Source organism: Callorhinus ursinus, unplaced genomic scaffold (genome assembly GCF_003265705.2).
Source record: "Callorhinus ursinus isolate GAN/ISIS: 27379988/994484 unplaced genomic scaffold, GSC_fseal_2.0 scaffold9, whole genome shotgun sequence".
Taxonomy (NCBI): domain Eukaryota; kingdom Metazoa; phylum Chordata; class Mammalia; order Carnivora; family Otariidae; genus Callorhinus; species Callorhinus ursinus.
In genome coordinates this window covers 38,897,626-38,917,443 of record NW_027397071.1, presented here as the reverse complement: position 1 = coordinate 38,917,443, position 19,818 = coordinate 38,897,626, and the positions used below count along the sequence as shown (strand labels likewise).

At 36.5% G+C, this 19,818-nt stretch overlaps 1 protein-coding gene across 3 annotated transcripts in view; it reads left to right on the top strand.

The window, feature by feature from the left end:
• The window catches only part of MSH4 (mutS homolog 4), a 98,157-nt gene that overhangs the window by 30,016 nt on the left and 48,323 nt on the right, over nt 1-19,818 (top strand). For all 3 annotated transcript variants that reach the window (XM_025872040.2, XM_073896494.1, XM_073896493.1), the window contains exon 8: nt 494-561. In XM_025872040.2, the coding sequence (XP_025727825.2) occupies nt 494-561 (68 nt within the window). The remainder of the gene's footprint in view (nt 1-493; nt 562-19,818) is intronic.

Genomic DNA, 19,818 nt, shown 5'->3' with positions numbered 1-19,818 from the left:
TGTGTGCAAGGTACTTTACACATATTATCTCACTTACTCCTCACAATAATCCTAGGAGGTAGATGTTACTATCCACATTTAAAAAATGAAAACAAAGTTCAGAGAAGACAGGTAAATTCTAGTACGCTACATGGTTAGTGGTTGAACTGGGTTTTTAAACTAATCTTAAGTATCAGGAAGAAAAGTTATAGATCAAAAAGGTGGGAAGAAAATTATAATAACATCTAAAAGCCAGAGAAGTAAGGTTTTAGAAGGAAAGGATGATCAACAGTGTCAGATTTTGAAGACAGATTATAAATAATAAAATTAAGAAAAGACCATTAAAATTCATTGTTTTATTCCTGACACATGTAAGATAGATAAAGACGATTAAAACAAGTAATGTTTGTAGGTAGAACTGTTCTATTTTATTATTTGAGAATAATACTTTACATAGTTTATATTTTGAACTGTAACACAAAGTTTAAATGCACATGTTTTTTGTTTGTTTCAGTTATATCAAGATTTCTTGATACAGAGCAGCTTCTTTCTGTTTTAGTCCAAATTCCAAAGCAAGACACGGTATGTATGTATATATTATATATTATTATACTTTATATGATATAATTTGTCTTAATGTGATATAACAATTGGAAAATATAAAAATATTTTGGAAAAGTACTTCATTATTAATACCTGGAACATTTTTATGCCTTTTAAAGGAAACATTTTTTCCCAATTTCCTATTCTATGTTATAGTAAAAATGAAGTTTCTTAATTGAGGAATTGGCATATTTTCATTAATCAAATATTTACTTAAAAAGTTTATAATCTTTTTAAAACTTAGACTATAATTAATTTTTGCTTAATAAATAACTAGATAAAAATTATGTTAGATCCAAAGATTATGGGTGCTTCTTAAAGGTGAACATTATGTAAAGTTTTATTAGCCTTCAAATATGCTTGAACTTTTTTTTTTTTAATGGAGCATTTGGTTTTTATTTTTTTTTTATGTTTTTTAAAGATTTTATTTATTTATTGAGAGAGAGAGAGAGAATGGTAGAGAGAGAGCATGAGAGGGAAGAAGGTCAGAGGGAGAAGCAGGCTCCCCGCCGAGCAGGGAGCCCGATGCGGGACTTGATCCCGGGACTCCAGGATCGTGACCTGAGCCGAAGGCAGTCGCTTAACCAACTGAGCCACCCAGGCGCCCAAATATGCTTGAACTTTAAGATGAAACAGTGTCTTTGGATATTTTTCAAAATTAAATACTTAGTGCTTATAGGCACATCCTGTAAAAAAAAAGTGATAGATGGTTTTTATTCTTCTCTTTAAGGTGAATTGAAAAATATTTACTTTAATGAAATACATATTTTTGCTCATATGCTTAAAAAGGAAAAGAGTTTTGTACATCAGTAGAGTTTGATTTAAAATTTGATTACTTTGCAAATCCATTGAAATCTATGTTTCAGAACTCTTTATTGTAGAGATAACACTCTTTAGGTTCATTTATAATAAAAACATCATCCAATGGATGGAAAAGCTTTGGCTGTTGGATAGGCACAGAACTAGAAATTTTCTTAAATAATTGAAATACCTTATAGTAATTCAATATATACAAGTGGGAATTAGCCAAAAATAACTGATGTCTGGAACAAAATTAATTACGTTCTTAACATGAGTTTGAAAGTATTCCCTCCTCTTTAACTTGCTAGAACAGTTTGTGTAGAACTGGTTTTATTTATCCCTTAAATGTTTGGTAGAATTCACAAATGAAGCCATTAGAATGTGGGATTTTCTTTCTAGGAAGGTTTTTGACTGTAAATCCACCTTATTAAACAGATATGGTACTATTCAGATTACCTCTTTCTTGTTGAATGAGCTTTGGTAGATGGGTCTTTCAAAGAATTTGTCATTTCACCCAACTTGAATTTATTGACATTACATTGTTCCTAATGACCTCCTTATTATTCTTTTTATATTTGTAAAGTTTGCAGTGATATATTCTTATTCTTGATGTTGGTAATTGAATATTCTCTTTTTTTCTTAGTCATTCTGGCTAGAGGTTATCAATTTTATTGGTGTTTTCAAGAAACCAATTTTTGATTTAATTGATTTTGTCTTTTCTTGTTCTCCATTTCATGAATTTCTGCTTTTATCAGTCTTTTTTTTTTTGAGCAAATATTTGTTTGCTTGTTGTCTTCCAAGTTTTTATTTCAATTCCAGTTAATATACAGTGTGATATTAGTTTCAGGTGTGCAATATAATGATTCAACACTTCTGTACAACCCCCAGTGCTCATCACAAGTGCACTCCTTAATCCCCATCACCCATTTAACCCATTACCCACCAACCTCCCCTCCAGTAATCCTCAGGTCTCTATAGTTAAGAGTCTGTTTTCTGGTTTGCTTCTCTCTCTCTCTCTCTCTCTCTCTCTTTCTTTCTTCTGCTTACTCTGTGCTTAGTTTGCTCTTCTTTCTCAGGATTCTGAAGGTAGAATCTGAGATGATCGATTTGAGACCTTTTTTCTTTTCTAATATAGTCATTTAGTGCTATAAATTTCCCTCTGAGTAATGCTTTAGCTATATTACACAATTTTTTAAAACTAATTTATTTGAGAGAGAATGAGCAAATGAAAGAGAGAGAGAGAGAGAGCACAAACAGGGGGAAGGGCAAAAGTAGACTCCCCACTGAGCAGAGAGCCCAATGTGGGGCTCCATCCCAGGACCCTGGGATCATGACTTGAGCCGAAGGAAGATGCTTAACTGACTGAGCCACTCAAGCACCCCTATATTTCACAATTTTCGATATGTTGTGTTTGTCATTCAAAAAAGTTAAAAATACCTTCTAATTTCATTTTTAATTTCTTCTTTGACCTGGGTTATTTAGAAGTGTGTTACTTAGTTTCCAGTATTAGGGAATTTTCCAGATATCTTTCTATTACAAATCTCTAATTTAATTCCATTATGGTCAAGGACATATGTTGTCTGATATGGATCCTTTGAGCTGTATTGACTCTTGTTTTTATGGTCCAGAATATGATCTATCTTGGAAATGTTCCATGTATACTTGAAAACAATGTATATTTTACTGTTGTTGCATGGAATTTTCCATGAATATCAGTTAGTTTAAGTTGATTGATAATATTCTTCAAGTCTTTTTATTTCTTTTAAGATTTATTTATTTATTTAATTATTTTTAAAGATTTATTTATTTAGTTTAGAGAGGGGGCCGGAGAGAGAGTGCATGAGTTGGGGGAGGGGGAGAGAAGCAGACTCCCTACTGAGCACAGAGCCCAGTGAGGGGCTCAATCCCACGACCCCAAGATCATGACCTGAGCTGAAATCAAGAGTTGGTCACTTAACCACCTGAGCCAGCCAGGAGCCCCATTTTATTTATTTTAGAGAGAGAGAGAGCAAGAGAGTACGAATGAGGGGAGGGGCAAGGGAGAGGGAGAGAGAATCTCAAGCACATTTCCTGCTGAGCGCAGAGCCGGTTGTGGGTCTCAGTCTGACAACCCTGAGATCGTGACTTGAGCCAAAATCAAGAGTCAGACATTTAACCGACTGAGCCATCCAGGTGCCCCTCTTCAAGTCTTCTATATTTTTATTGTTTTCTTGTCTATTTATTCTATCAATTATTGAAAGAGGGATGCTGACAATTCCAACTATAATTGTGGATTTGTCTATTTCTCTTAGAAGTTCTCTTTTTAATAGTGGACACTGTGTGTATACTAATTGGCATACATAAGTTCAAAATCATTTGCATACATAAAGTTCAAAATCATTTTCCTCCTCCCTCATTCATTTTTTTTTCTTTTTCCTCAAGTTTTTATTTAAATTCCAGTTAGTTAACATACAGTGTAGTATTAGTTTCAGGTGTTGAATTTAATGATTCATCACTTACATACAATACCTAGTGCTTATCACAAGTGCCTTCCTTAATACCCACCACCCATTTAACTCATCCCCCTGCCTACCTCCCCTCTAGTAACTCTCAGTTTTTTCTCTATAGTTAAGCATCTGTTTTATGGTTTGCCTCTCTTTTTTTTTCCTCTCTGTGTTCATCTGTTTTGTTTCTTAAATTTCACATAAGAGTGAAGTCATACAGTATTTGTCTTTCTCTATTTCACTTAGCATAATACACTCTAGCTCCAACCGTGTTGTTGTAAATGGCAAGATTTTCTTCTTTTTTTATGGCTGAGTAATATTCTACTGTGTATGTGTATATATATACACATATATATACCAACTCTTCTTTTTTTTTATTATTATGTTATGTTAATCACCATACATTACATCATTACTTTTTGATGTAGTGTTCCATGATTCATTGTTTATGTATAACACCCAGTGCTACATGCAGAACGTGCCCTCTTTAATACCCATCACCAAGCTAACCTATCCCTCCACCCCCCTCCCCTCTAGAACCCTCAGTTTGTTTTTCAGAGTCCATAGTCTCTAATGGTTCATCTCCCCCTCCGATTTCCCCCTCTTCATTCTTCCCCTCCTGTTATCTTCTTCTTCTTCTTTTTTTTTTTTAACATATAATGTATTATTTGTTTCAGAGGTACAGGTCTGTGATTCAGCAGTCTTGAACAATTCACAGCACTCACCATAGCACATATCCTCCCCAATGTCTATCACCCAGCCAGCCACTCCATCCCTCCCACCCCCCACCACTCCAGCAACACTCAGTTTGTTTCCTGAGATTAAGAATTCCTCATATTAGTGAGGTCATATGATACATGTCTTTCTCTGATTGACTTATTTCACTCAGCATAATATCCTCCAGTTCCATCCACATTGTTGCAAATGGCAAGATTTCATTCCTTTTGATGGCTGCATAACATTCCATTGCATATATATACCACATCTTCTTTATCCATTCATCTGTCAATGGACATCTTGGCTCTTTCCACAGTTCGGCTATTGTGGACATTGCAGCTATAAACATATTCTTTCCTGCTTTGCTGAAGCTTGGTTGACAAGAGAGTTCAGAGTCCACTTCTGGGTTCTCTATTCTTTCTTTTTTTTTTTTTTAAGATTTATTTAATTATTTATTTGACAGAGAGAGACAGTGAGAGCAGGAACACAAGCAGGGGGAGTGGGAGAGGGAGAAGCAGGCTTCCCACTAAGCAGGGAGTCCGATGCGGGACTTGATCCCAGGACCCTGGGATCATTACCTGAGCTGAAGGCAGATGCCCAACGACTGAGCCACCCAGGCACCCATGGGTTCTCTATTCTGTTCCAGTGATCTATGTGTCTGTTTTTGTGCCAGTTCCATACCATCTTGATCACTACAACTTTGTAATACAGCTTGAAGTCCAGAATGGTGATGCCACCAGCTTTGGTTTTCTTTTTCAACATTCCCTTGGCTATTTGGGGTCTTTGTGTTTCCATACAAATTTTAGGATTGTTTGTTCTAGCTCTGTGAAAAATGTTAATAGTATTTTGATAGGAATTGCATTAAATGTGTAGATTGCTTTGGTAGTATAGACATTTTAACAATATTTATTCTTCCAATCCATGAGCCAGGGAATGTTTTTCCAATTCTATGTGTCTTTCATCAGTGTTTCATAGTTTTCAGAGTACAATCCTTTACCTTTTGGTTAGGTTTATTCCTGGGTATCTTATGGTTTTTGGTGCAGTTGTAAATGGGATCAGTTCCTTGATTTCTCTTTCTTCTGCCTCACTGTTAGTGTATAGAAATGCAACTAACTTCTGTGCATTGATTTTATATCCTGTGACTTTGCTGAATTCTTATATGAGTTCTAGTAATTTTTGGGTGGAGTCTTTTGGATGTTTGGGTTTTCTACATGATAGAGAATCATATTGTCTGTGAAGAGTGAGAGTTGGACTTCTTTTTTGCCAATTTGATGCATTTTATTTATTCTTCTTGTCTGATTGCTGAGGCTAGGGCTTCTAGTACTATGTTGAACAACAGGTGAGAATGGGCATCTCTGTCATGTTCCTGGTCATAGCGGAAAAGCTCTCATTTTTTTCCCCATTGAGAATGATATTCACTGTGGGCTTTTCATTATATGGCTTTTATGATATTGAGGTATGTTCTCTCTCCATCCCTACACTGTAGAGAGTTTTAATCAAGAAGGAATGCTGTACTTCGTCAAATGCTTTTTCTGCATCTATCGAGAAGATCATATGGTTCTTGTCCTTTCTTTTATTAATGTTGTTGATTGATTTGATTGATTTGGGGATATCAAACCACCGTTGCATCTCGGAAATAAATCCCACTTGGTCATGGTGAATAATCCTTTTAATATACTGTTGGATCCTATTGGCTAGTATCTTGGTGAGTCCAAAACACTTTAGATAAAAACTGTTAGAACTTCAAAGAGAAGGGATAATGAATTAAAATGGCAATGTAGTAGGAGGACCCTAGGCTTTCCTTGTCCTTCGAACACAACTACATATCTATCAAATCATTCTGAATACTCCAGCAATCGATCTGAGGACTGATAGAACATACTGCACAACTGGATGGAGGGAAGAAGCTCCTTCGAGGAAGGTAGGAAGTACGGAACCATTGTTTGGGGGAGAAAAAGATCGCAGGTGCTGTGGAGGGAAGGGAGTCCTTGTCACAAAAAGTTAAGAGACAGTGGAGTGCACAGGGATAAACACAAAGAGAACACTTCCCCAAAGCCATTGGCTGGGAAAACGAAAGGGGCTGAATTTCATGAGTTTTTGCCACTAGCAGGGCTCAAAGACTGGAGTTTTAGAGGTTCCCCGTTTTGGGTGGGATAGAGACCCGAGGAAGCTGTCCTAGTCCTAGAGAAGAGGCATGCAAACAACCCAGGGACAAAGTGCATAATCTGAGGAGTGCCTAAGGAGTCTGGGGAGAGATTGCTTGTACTTTTTGGAGAGCATCTGTGAGAGGCAGCATTGCTTCTCTGGGGACAAAAGAACCAGCAGGCACCATTTTCCTCTCCCATCCTTAAGCATAGGTGCAGAGGCACCTGCTGAGGGTGCCTAACCTCGACACTGGCTCTTTGCTGTGCTTTACTCCAAAATCCACACTCCTGCACTCTGGCATAACTGCCCTTCAGGGTCAGTCCCACCACGGTGAGACCTTTTCCCACAGGAAAAGTGAAGATCTCTGTACCTGAAGTTTGGAATTTTAAAATTCAGCAGGCCTGGCTAGGGTAGAGCCAAGGTGTGCTGGGCTGCTCCAGGCAGGCAAGTGACCCAAAGACTGACAGTGTGAAATCAGTGATCTAAAAAATACCCATGACACACAAGGGGAAATTACTTGCTCCTCTGAAAGCAGTAAGCATGGACTCCTCTCTCCAAAGACAAAGGAGCAGATTGGCACCATTTCCCACCACCAGCCCTTCAGCATAAACCAACTTCAGTAAACAGCACAGCACCAACAACGGCTGCCTAACCTGCTTACCCCAAGTCCTACCCCACTGCGCTCTGCTGGGACTGTTTTTCTCAGGCAAGTGTGCCTAACAACCCTCCCCCAGAAGACCAGCTCAAACCTCCACACACACCATGTCTACTGACTACAAAAGCTCTGCAAAGCTTCAGTTCTAGTGGAAATAGAATATGATATAGAATTATGGAAAGTAATGAAGCTGAACAAAAGAGAAAAAAATTTTTGATAACGAAAGTAGATGTAGGAAACTCAGTGACTCCATCAAACGTAATAACATTCATATCAAAGGAGTCCCAGAAGAAGAAGAGAGAGGAAAGGGAGCAGAAGGTTTATTTGAAGAAATTATAGCTGAAAACTTCCCTAATCTGGGGAAGGAAGCAGACATCCAAATCCACGAGGCACAGAGACTCCCATCAGAATTAACAAAAGCAGGCCAACACCAAGACACATTGTAGTTAAATTTGCAAAATATACTAATAAAGAAAAAACCCTAAAAGCAGCAAGACATAAGAAAAGAAGTCCCTAACTTACAAGGGAAGACCAATAAGGTTATCAACATGTCTTCTACAGAAACCTGGCAGGCAAGAAGGGAGTGACATGATATATTCAATGTGCTCAATGGGAAAAATATGCAGCCAAGAATACTCTGTCTCACAAGGCTGTCATTCAGAATAGAAGGATAGACAGTTTCCCAGACAAATAAAAACTGAAGGAGTTTGTTACCACTAGACCAGCCTCATAAGAAATATTAAAGGGGACTCTGAGTGGGAAGGAAAGGACAAAAACAATGAAGACTAGAAAAGAACGGAGAAAATTTCCGGAAACAACAACAAAACAAATAATAAAATGCACTAAATACATATCTGTCAATAATTACTCTGAATGTAAATGGACTAAATGCTCCAATCAGAAGACATAGTGTGTCAGAACGGATAAAAAAACAAAATCCATCTATGTGTTGCCTACAAGAGACTCATTTAAGATCTAAAAACATCTGCATATTGAAAGTGAGGGGATGGAGAAACATTTATCACACAAATGGATGTCAAAAAAAGTCAGAGTAGCCATACTTATATCAGACAAACTAGATTTTCAGCCAAAGACTGTAACAAGAGATGAAGAAGGACACTATATCATAATAAAGGGGTCTATTCCCCAACAAGAATATCTAACAATTGTAAACATTTATGCCCTCAACTTGGGAGCACCCAAATATACAAAACCATTAATAACAAACATAAAGGAACTCATTGATAATATACAATAATAGTAGGGGACTTTCACACCCCACTTACATCAATGGACAGATCATTTAAGCAAAAAAAATAAACAAGGAAACAATGGCTTTGAATGACACACTGGGCCAGATGAACTTAACAAATATATTCAGAACGTTTCATCCTAAAGCAGCAGAATACACATTCTTTTCAAGCACACATGGGACATTCTCCAGAAGAGATCACACACTAGGTCACAAATCAGGCCTCAACAAGTACAAAAAGATAAGAGACCATATAATGCATGTTTTCTGACCAAAATGCTATGAACCTTGAAGTCAACCACAAGAAAATATTTGGAAAGACCACAAACACATGGAGGTTAAAGAACATCCTACTAAAGAATGAATGGGTCAACCAGGAAATTAAAGAAGAAATTAAAAAATACATGGAAACAAATGAAAATGAAAACACAAAGCCTTTGGGATGCAGCAAAAGTGGTCATGAGATGGAAGTATATAGCAATACAGGCGTGCTTCAAGAAGCAAGCAAAATCTCAAACAACCTAACTTTACGCCTAAAGGAGGTTGACAAAGAACAACAAATGAAGCCTAGAGCCAACGGAAGAAGGGAAATAATAAATATTAGAGGAGAAATAAATGATATAGAAAAAAATAGAACAGATCAACAAAGCTAAGAGCTAGTTCTTTGAATGAATTAATAAAATTAATAAGTACTCAGCCAGACTTGTTAGAAAGAAAAGAGAAATGACCCAAATAAATAAAATCACAAATGAAGGAGGAGAGATCACAACCAACACCACAGAAATTATAATATTATGAAAAATTACATGCCAACAAATTGGACAATCTGGAAGAAATGGATAAATTCCTAGAAATGTATAAACTACCAAAACTGAAACAGGAAGAAATAGAAAACTTCAACAGACTGATAACCAGCAAAGAAATTGAACCAGTAATCAAAAATCTCCCAACAAGCAAAAGTCTAGGGCCAGCTGGCTTCACAGAGGAATTCTGTCAAACATTTAAAGAAGAGTTAATACCTATTATCAAACAATTCCAAAAAATAGAAATGGAAGGAGAACTTCCAAACTCATTTTATGAGGTCAGCATTATCTTGATTCCAAAACCAGACAAAGACTCCACTAAAAAAGAGAACTATAGGCCAATATGCCTGATGAATACAGATGCAAAAATCCTCAATAAAATACTACCAAATTGAATCCAACAGTATGTTAAAAGAATCACTAACCACTATCAAGGGGGATTTACTCCTGGCTTTCAAGGGTGGTTCAATATTTGCAAATCAATCAACATGATATGCCACATTAATAAAGGATAAGAACCATATGGTCCTCTCAGTTGATTCAGAAAAAACATCTGACAAAGAATAACATCCATTCATGGTGTTAGAGAATGGTCGAGTTTCATTCTTCTGCATGTGGCTGTCCAATTTTCCCAACACCATTTATTGAAGAGACTGTCTTTTTTCCATTGCATGCTTTTTCCTGCTTTGTCGAGGATTATTTGACCATAGAGTGGAGGGTCCATATCTGGGTTCTCTATTCTGTTCTACTGGTCTTTATGTCTGTTTTTGTGCCAGTACCATGCCTTCTTGGTGATCACAGCTTTGTAATATAGCTTGAAATTGGGCAATGTGATGCCCCCAGCTTTCTTTTTCTCTTTCAACATCTCCTTGGCAATTCGGGGTCTTTTCTGATTCCATACAAATTTTAGGATTGTATGTTCCAGCACTTTGAAAATGTCATTGGAATTTTGATCGGGATGGCATTGAAGGTATAGATTGCTCTGGGTAGCATAGACATTTTAATAATGTTTATTCTTCCGATCCATGAGCATGGAATGTTTTTCCATCTTTTTGTGTCTTCTTCAATTTCTTTCATGAGTGTTCTGTAGTTCCTAGAGTATAGATCCTTTACCTCTTTGGTTAGGTTTATTCTGAGGTATCTTACGGTTTTTGGTGCTATTGTAAATGGAATTGTTTCTCTAATTCCTCTTTCTACAGTTGCATTGTTAGTGTATAAGAAAGCAGCTGATTTCTGTGCATTGATTTGTATCCTGCCACATTACTGAATTGCTGTATGAGTTCTAGTAATTTGGGGGTGGTCTTTTGGGTTTTCCACATAAAGTATCATGTCATCTGCAAAGAGAGAGTTTGACTTCTTCTTTTCCCAATTTGAATACTTTTATTTCTTTTTTTTTGTCTGATTGCTGTTGCTAGGACTTGTAGTACTATGTTGAATAATAGTAATGGCAAGAGTGGGCATCCCTGACGTGTTCCTGATCTTAAGGGAAAGGCTCTCAGCTTTTCCCCATTGAGGATAATATCTGCTGTGGGTTTGTCATAGAGAAAACTAATAGGCTAACAGACACATGAAAAAAGCACACATGGGACATTGTGTCATAGCCATCAGGGAAATTCAAATCAAAACCACACTGAGATACTACCTACACCAGTTAGAATGGCAAAAATGGACAGGGAAAGAAACAACAAATGTTGGAGAGGTTGGGGAGAAAGGGGAACCCTCTTACACTGTTGGTCGAATGCAAGTTGGTACAGCCACTTTGGAAAACAGTGTGGAGGTGCCTCAAAAATTTAAAAATAGAGCTACCCTATGACCCAGCAATTGTACTCCTGGGTATTTACCCCAAAGACACAGATGTAGTGAAAAGAAGGGCCATATGCACCCCAATGTTCATAGCAGCAATGTCTGCAATAGCCAAACTGTGGAAAGAGCTGAGATGCCCTTCAACAGATGAATGGTTAAAGATGTGGCCCATATATACAGTGGAATATTACTCAGCCATCAGAAAGGATGAATACCCAACTTTTACATCAACATGGATGGGACTGGAGGAGATTACGCTAAGTGAAATAAGTCAAGCAGAGAAAGTCAATTATCATATGGTTTCAGTTATTTGTGGAACATAAGGAATAGCATGGAGGACATTAGCAGAAGGAAGGGAAAAATTAAGGGGGAGGAAATTGAAGGGAGAGATGAACCATGAGAGACGATGGACTCTGAGAAACAAACAGGGTTTTAGAGGGGAGGGGGGAGAGGGGAGGGGTTAGCCCGGTGATAGGTATTCAGGAGGGCATGTACTGCATGGAGCACTGGGTGTTATACGAAAACAATGGATTGTGGATCACCACATCAAAAACTAATGATGTATTGTATGATGACTAACAAAGCATAATAAAATTTAAAAAAAAAGAATAACATCCATTCATGATAAAAACTCTCAACAAAGTAGGAATAGAGGGAACATACCTCAACATAATAAAGGCCATATACAAAAAACCCACGGCTAATATCGTCCTCAATGGGGGAAAACTAAGAGCTTTGGAATAAACCTAATGAAAGAGATAAAGTATCTGTACTCTAAAAACTACAGAATACCTATGAAGGAAATTGAGGAAGACACAAAGAAATGGAAAAACATTCCATGCTCATGGATTGAAAGAATAAATATTTTATAATGACTATAGTACCCAGAGCAATCTACACATTTGATGCAATCCCTGTCAGAATACTATCAACATTTTTCACAGAACTAGAACAATCCTAAAATTTGTATGGAAACACAAAGACCCCAAATAGCCAAAGGAATGTTGAAAAAGAAAACCAAAGCTGGTGGCATCACAAATCTGGACTTCAAGCTATATTACAAAGCTGTAGTGATCAAAATGGTATGGAACTGGCACAAAAACAGACACATAGATCACTGGAACAGAATAGAGAACCCAGAAGTGACTCTGAACTCTATGGTCAACCAAGCTTCAGCAAAGCAGTAAAGTATATCCAATGGAAAAAGTCTCTTCAACAAATGATGTTGGGAAAACTGGACAGCCACATGCAAAAGAATGAAACTGGGCCACTTTCTTACACCATACACAAAGATAAACTCAGAATGGATGAAAGACCTAAATGTGAGACAGGAATCCATCAAAATCCTAGAGGAGAACACAGGCAGCAACCTCTTTGACCTTGACCATAGCAACTTCTTGCTAGTTATATCTCCTGAGGCAAGGGAAACAAAGGCAAAAATGTAGTTTTGGGATTTAGTCAAGATAAAAAGCAAAGGAAGCAGTCAACAAAACTAAAAGACAACTTACAGAATGGGAGAAGATATTTGCAAATGACATATTTGATAAAGGGTTAGTATCCAATATCTATAAAGAATTTATCACACTCAACACTGAAAAATCAAATAATCTAGTCAAGAAATAGGCAGAAGACATGAACAGACATTTCTCCAAAGAAGACTTCCAAATGCCCAACAGACACATGAAAAAATGCTCAACATCCCTCAGGATCAGGGAAATATAAATCAAAACCACAATGAGATACCACCTCACACCAGTCAGAATGGCTAAAATTAACAAGTCAGGAAAAACAAGTGTTGGCAAGGGTCACTCTCGAAAACAGTATGGAGGTTCCTCAAGATGTGAAAAATAGAGCTACCCTATGACTCAGCAATTACACTATTAGGTATTTACCCCAAAGATACAAATGTAGAATCTGAAGGGCACATGTACCCCCAGTGTTCATAGCAGCAATGTCCACAATAGTCAAACTATGGAAAGAGCCCAGGTGTCCATCGACAGATGAATGGATAAAGAAGATGTGGTGTATATACACAATGGAGTATTACTCAGCCATCAGAAAGGATGAATACTTAACTATTTACATCAACATGGATGGAACTTGAGGGTATTATGCTGAGGGGAAAAATCCAGGGAAAGACAATTATCATATGTTTATATATCACTCATATGTGGAATATAACAAGCAGCACAGAGGATCATAGAGGAATGGAGGGAAGACTGAAAGGGAAGTCATCAGAGAGGGAGAAAAATCATGAGAAAGTCTTAACTATAGGAAACAAACTAAAGGTTCCTGGAGGGGAGTTGGGTAGGGGGATGGGGTAATTGTGTGATGGGCATTAAGAAGGCAGGTGATGTGATGAGCACTGGGTGTTATATGCAACTGATGAGTTATTGAACTCTACATTTGAAATTAATTGATGTACTATATGTTGGCTAATTGAATTTAAATAAAAAAATAAAGTGTTTTGGAGCTCTGTTATTGGGTACATAAACATTTAAGATTGCTGTGTCTTCGGCTTTATCATTATAAAATGGCCCTTTTTCCCTAGTAATATTATTTTGCTTGAAATCTGTGTTTAATATTAATATATCCACTCCAGCTTTCTTTTTGATGAGTTGGCATGATATAGCTTTTACTATTCTTTTAACTTCTTTGTGTCTTTGTATTTATTTTTTATTTTTTTAAAAGATTTTATTTATTTATTTGAGAGAGAGAGAATGAGAGATAGAGAGCACGAGAGGGAAGAGGGTCAGAGGGAGAAGCAGACTCCCTGCTGAGCAGGGAGCCCGATGTGGGACTCGATCCCGGGACTCCAGGATCATGACCTGAGCCGAAGGCAGTCGCTTAACCAACTGAGCCACCCAGGCGCCCTTTGTGTCTTTATATTTAAAGTGGGTTTCTTATAGACAACATATATTTGGCTCTTGTTTTTTGTATACAATCAGAAAATATCTTATTTTTAATTGGGGTGTTTATTTCATTTACACTCAGATTATTATGTTTTTATTAAATCTGCTATTATATTACTTCTTTTTCTACTTATCTGTTCCCTTTTTCCTTTTTTTCTGCCTTCTTTTGGATTATTTTTTATGACCCCATTTTGTATCCTTTGTTGATTTATTAGATAGAATTCATTATTTTGGTATTTTAATGGTTGCTTTAGGACTTACAGCTGAATTCAGTACACCTTCAAATAATATTCACATATGGTATAAAAACCATACACTATTGGCAGCAAAAGCAAAAATAAACTAAAAATCTTTTTCACAGCAAAGGAATGATCAACAAAATGAAAAGGCAACTACAGAATTGGAGAAAATATTTGCAACTCATATATCTGATAAGGAGATAATATTCAAAATATGTAAAGAACTCTTACAACTCAATAGCAAGAAAACAAACAATCTGATTTTAAAATGGGCAGAAGAACTGACAAAGCAGACATGCAAATGGCCAATAGGTACATGAAAAGGTGCCCAACATCAATAATCATCAGGAAAATGCAAATTTACTCTAGTGGGATATCACCTCAAACTTGTTAGAATGGCTGTCATCAAAAAGACAAGAAATAACAAGTGTTGATGAGGATGCAGAGAAAAGGGAAACCTTGTGTACTCTTGGTAGGAATGTAAATTGGTACAGCCAACATGGAAAACAATATGGAGGTTCTTCAAAAAATTAAAAATAACACTACCATATGATCCAGCAGTCCCACTTTTAGGTATATACCTAGAGAAAATGAAAACAGGCTCTCAAAGAGATAATTCCCATGTTCATTTTAGTGTTATTCAAGATACAGAAACAACCTAAGTGTTCACTGATGTATGAATGGATAGAGAAAATGTAATACACACACACACACACACACACACACACACATACATACACATGCGCGTACACATACAGATAATGGAATATTATGCAACCACGAGAAAGAAGGAAACCCTGCCACTTGTAGCAACGTGGATGGACCTTGAGGGCATTATGCTAAGTGAAATAAGCCAGACAGAAAAAGATAAATACTGCATAGTATCAATTATAGGTAGGGAAATTTAATTGCATGGTATCGGTTACATATGAAATCTGAATATGTATATACATACATGCATTCATAGGTACATACATACATGTGTATGGCACACACAAACGCAAAGACCGAACTCACAGATACAGAGACTAGAAAGGTGATTGCCAGGGACTGGGGTGTGGGGGAAATAGGGAGAAGTTGGTAAAGTATAAACTTTCAACTATAAGATGAATAAGGTCTGAGGATCTAATATAAAACATGGTGAATGTAGCTGGTAACACTATCTTGTATAATTTATATTTGTTAAAAGAGTAGATTAAAAGTTCTCACAAAAAAAAATTGAGGAGATGGATGTGTTAATTAACTAATTGGGGGGAATTCTTGCAATGTATGTGAGTACCAAATCACCACAATGTATACTTTAAATATCTTACAATTTTGTATGTTAATTATTCCTTAATAAAGCTGAAATGAAAAGAACTTTACAGTAGTATGCTGCCTTTCTCCCTTCTCATTGGGCTCTTGTTGTCATACATTTTACTTCTACAAATATCACGTAGTTCATTATTTTTTAAAATATAACAGCTTTATTTAGAATTCACAAAGCATATACTTCACCGATTTAAAGTTTAAAATTCAGTCATTTTTAGTATGTTCACAGAGTTGTATCACAATTACTACAGTCAATTTTCGAACATCTTCATCACCCTAAAAAGCAACACTGGATCCATTAGCAGTTACTTCCCGTTCCTCTCAAACTTCTTCCCTGCCCATTTCTTGGCTTTTACTAATCTATCTGTCCCTACAGATTTGTTCATTCTGGACATTTCATATAAATGGAATCCTACAATATGTAGTCTTTTGTGACTGGCTATTTAATTTAGCATAATGTTTTTAGGTTAATTCACATTGTAATATATATTAATACTTGATTATTTTTATTGACAAATGATATTCCATTGTATAGATATAACACATTTCATTTATCTATTCATCAGTTGAACATTTGAGTTCTTTCTCCTTTTGATTATCATGAATACATTGTTATGAATATTTATGTACAAGCTTCTGTTTGGATGTAAGTTTTCATTTATTGTGGGTATATACATAGGAATGGAATTGCTGGGTCATATGATAACTCTCTGTTTAATTGTTTGAACAACTGCCAGACTGTTTTCTAAAATGACCATATCATTGTGTATTCCCACCAAGCAGTCTATGAGGTTTCTGATGTCTCCACATCCTGTCCACACTTGTTATTATCTGACTTTTTGATTCTAGGCATCCTATTGGGTGTAAAGTAATATCTCTCATTTTTTATTTTCATTTCCCTAATGATTAATGATGTTGAGCCTCTTTTTGTGTGCTTGTTGGCCATTTGTATATGTTCCTTGGAGAATTGTTTATTCATATCCTTTTCCAATTTTTAAAAATATTTTATTTACTTATTTATGTATTTATTTTAGAGAGAGAGGGTGCAGGGAGGGGCAGAGGGAGAAGGAGAGAATCTCAAACAGGCTCTGTGCTGAGCCTGGAGCCTGATGTGGGGCTCGATTTCATGACCCTGAGATCATGACCCGGCCAGAAATCATGACCCAAGCCAAAAATCAAGAGTTGGACACTCAACCGGCTGAGCCACGCAGACACCCCACTTTTCCAAATTTTAATTGGGTTGTCTTTTTAGTATTGAGTTGTAAGAGTTCTTTATATATTCTAGATACAAGTCCCTTATTTTGGGATATATGATTAGCAAATGTTTTCTGTCATTCTTTAGATTTTTTTTTTTTTTTACTTTCTTGATGATAATCCTTTGACATTTTGTGTTAATTTCCTGGCAGAAGGATGAATATTTAGCTCTCTTTCTTCTCTTCTCCCATAAACATGGACATTTCCTTACCTCTCATCACCCAGTAGAGTTACAATATAATTTTAGTTAGATCAAAATTATTATGATTATTCATGCTACACAGAGTTGAGCTTGCACAACTTTTTGTATGTTTTTTTCCCCAGTGTGTTTTTCTATTTGTATGGTTTACTGTGTGCTTTCACTAATTCAGGCATAGATATTTCCACCAATTATCTAAATATCCTCTCAGTATATTTAAAATATGCTCTCAGTATATTTATTCACTGCAGATAATCAAATTCAACCTCTTGAAGATGTTTCTCCCATAAGCTTCTGACCTGTTCCAATCTGGATTGTTTGCCCCTCTTTGTTTAGTATACAGCTGTGACTCCAGGTTTCTCTTCAGCATTTTTCCTTGTCTCTCTTATGTTGGATCTCTTATTTTTTCTGTCCCTAGTCATCTTCTGTTTTGGCTTACTCTCTTCTTTTTGTGGAGCACATTTTCTAGTAACTTTCTGAGAAAGAGTAAGACTGCATTTCTGAAATGTTTTATTAGTCTCTCATAATTGATGGATAGCTTAGCTGAAAGGAAAGAATTTTCCTTCAGAATTTGGGAGGCACTTCTCCACTGTCTTGTAGCTTGTAATGTTCCTGTTGAGAAGCTGAAACCATAGAGATTTCCTGAATTTTAGATATGACTGACTTTCCCCGCCCCTCCATTCTCTGGAAGCATGTAAGATCTTTTGGTTTCAACCTTTTAAAAAAGTGAAAATAAAAATTAAATGAAATCTCAAACCTTCAGAACACTTGCAAGTATATTACAAAGAACTTATTTTTTTTAAAGATTTTATTTATTTATTTGACAGAGAGAGAGAGACAGCGAGAGAGGGAACACAAGCAGGGGTAGTGGGAGAGGGAGAATCAGGTTCAAACCCAGGACCCTGGCCTGAGCCAAAGGCAGACGCTTAACAAGTGAGCCACCCAGGTGCCCCTATTTTTTTTTTTTTTAAGAGTAAGTTACCAACATGATGCTCTATCACTCCCCAAAATTAGGATTTCTTACAAACAAGGATATTCTTCTATTCAACCACAATAAACCTTCAAAGTGAGGAAATTAGCAATGATAATACCATTTAATCCTCAGATCCCATTCAAGTTTAGCCAGTTGTGCCAATAATCCTTTATAGAAAAATGATTCAGTTGAGAATCAAGCACCACCTTTAGTTTTTGTATCTATTTAGTCTTCAGTCATGACCTTGACATTTGAAAAGTACAGGTCTGTCTTATTTTCTTTCAGTTTGGATTTATCTGATGTTTTTCCTCGTCATTATATTCTGGTAATGTATCTTTGGTAGGAATATCACAGAAATGAGGCAGTGTTCTTATTACATCTTATCAGATGGCTCATGATTTTGATTTGTCCCATTATGATGATGTTAACTTTGTGCACTTGATTAAAGTGGGGTTCTCTAGGCTTCTCTACTATAAAATTACTCTTTTCCTTATGTAATTAATAAGTATTCCCTGGGGATGTGATTTGAGAGCATGTAAATATACTATTTCTTATCAAATTTTCATTTTATTTATTTAATCTCTATGGACTCCTGGTTTCATATTTTTTTAAACATTATTTATTTATTTATTTGACAGAGAGCACAAGTAGGCAGAGTGGCAAGCAGAAGCAGAGGGAGAGGGAGAAGCAGGCTTCCCGCTGAGCAGGGAGCCAGATATGGGGCTCGATCCCAGGATCCTGGGATCATGACCTGAGCCGAAGGCAGACACTTAATGACTGAGCCACCCCGTCACCCCTTGAATGATGTTTTCAAATGAAAAATACCTTAAATAACTTGAGGAATAGTTTTACTTATGAATGACATGTTTTACACAGAAAAATGCAATGCAGTATAGGAATAGGACATGGCCACTCTATACTGATAATTAGTATGTGTAATAGTTCCCTACTGCTTCTGAAACAAAATACTATGCACTGTGTGGCTTAAAACAAGATAAATATATTGTCTCACAGTTCTGGATGCTAGAAGTCTGAAATCAAGATACTGATTGGGCCATGTTTCCTCTGAAACCTGTAGGGGAATCCTTTCTTGCCTCTTCCTAGCTTTTGGTGGTTTGTTGGCAGTCTTTAATGTTCCTTGGCTTGCTGCTGCATAACATGCAGTCTCCCTGTGTGTCTCTGTCTTCACATGGCTATCTTTACATGACACCAGTCATATTGAATTAGGAGTCTACCCTACTACAGTATGATATCATCTTAACTAATTACCTCTGCAATGACCCTATTTGCAAATAAGATCACATTTTTAAGTACTGAGTGTTTAGACTTCAACAAATATTTTTGGGGGGATACAGTTCAACCCTTAACGGTATGTTAAGACTTTCTTTCACTTTTATTATAGGAAAGAATCATGAGATTACACCTGAGAGCAGTCTCTGTTGTCAAGCCGTGTAATGTTTAGTATTATATAGTTATACAGCTTCATAATTTAGTGTCACTAGCTATAAGAATTAGTAACATACATGTTTTTTGCATTAGACTTTTTCTGGTTATATTGAGAAGGAAACATCAGTTTGGCCAATTAGCTCTCCAGAAATATCTGTGATTAGCCAGCTTCTGTAATCACTTTGACTCTCAGACTTTAGAAAAGTCATCTGGGCCAGGTTTAAGGTAATTCTATAAGCTGAA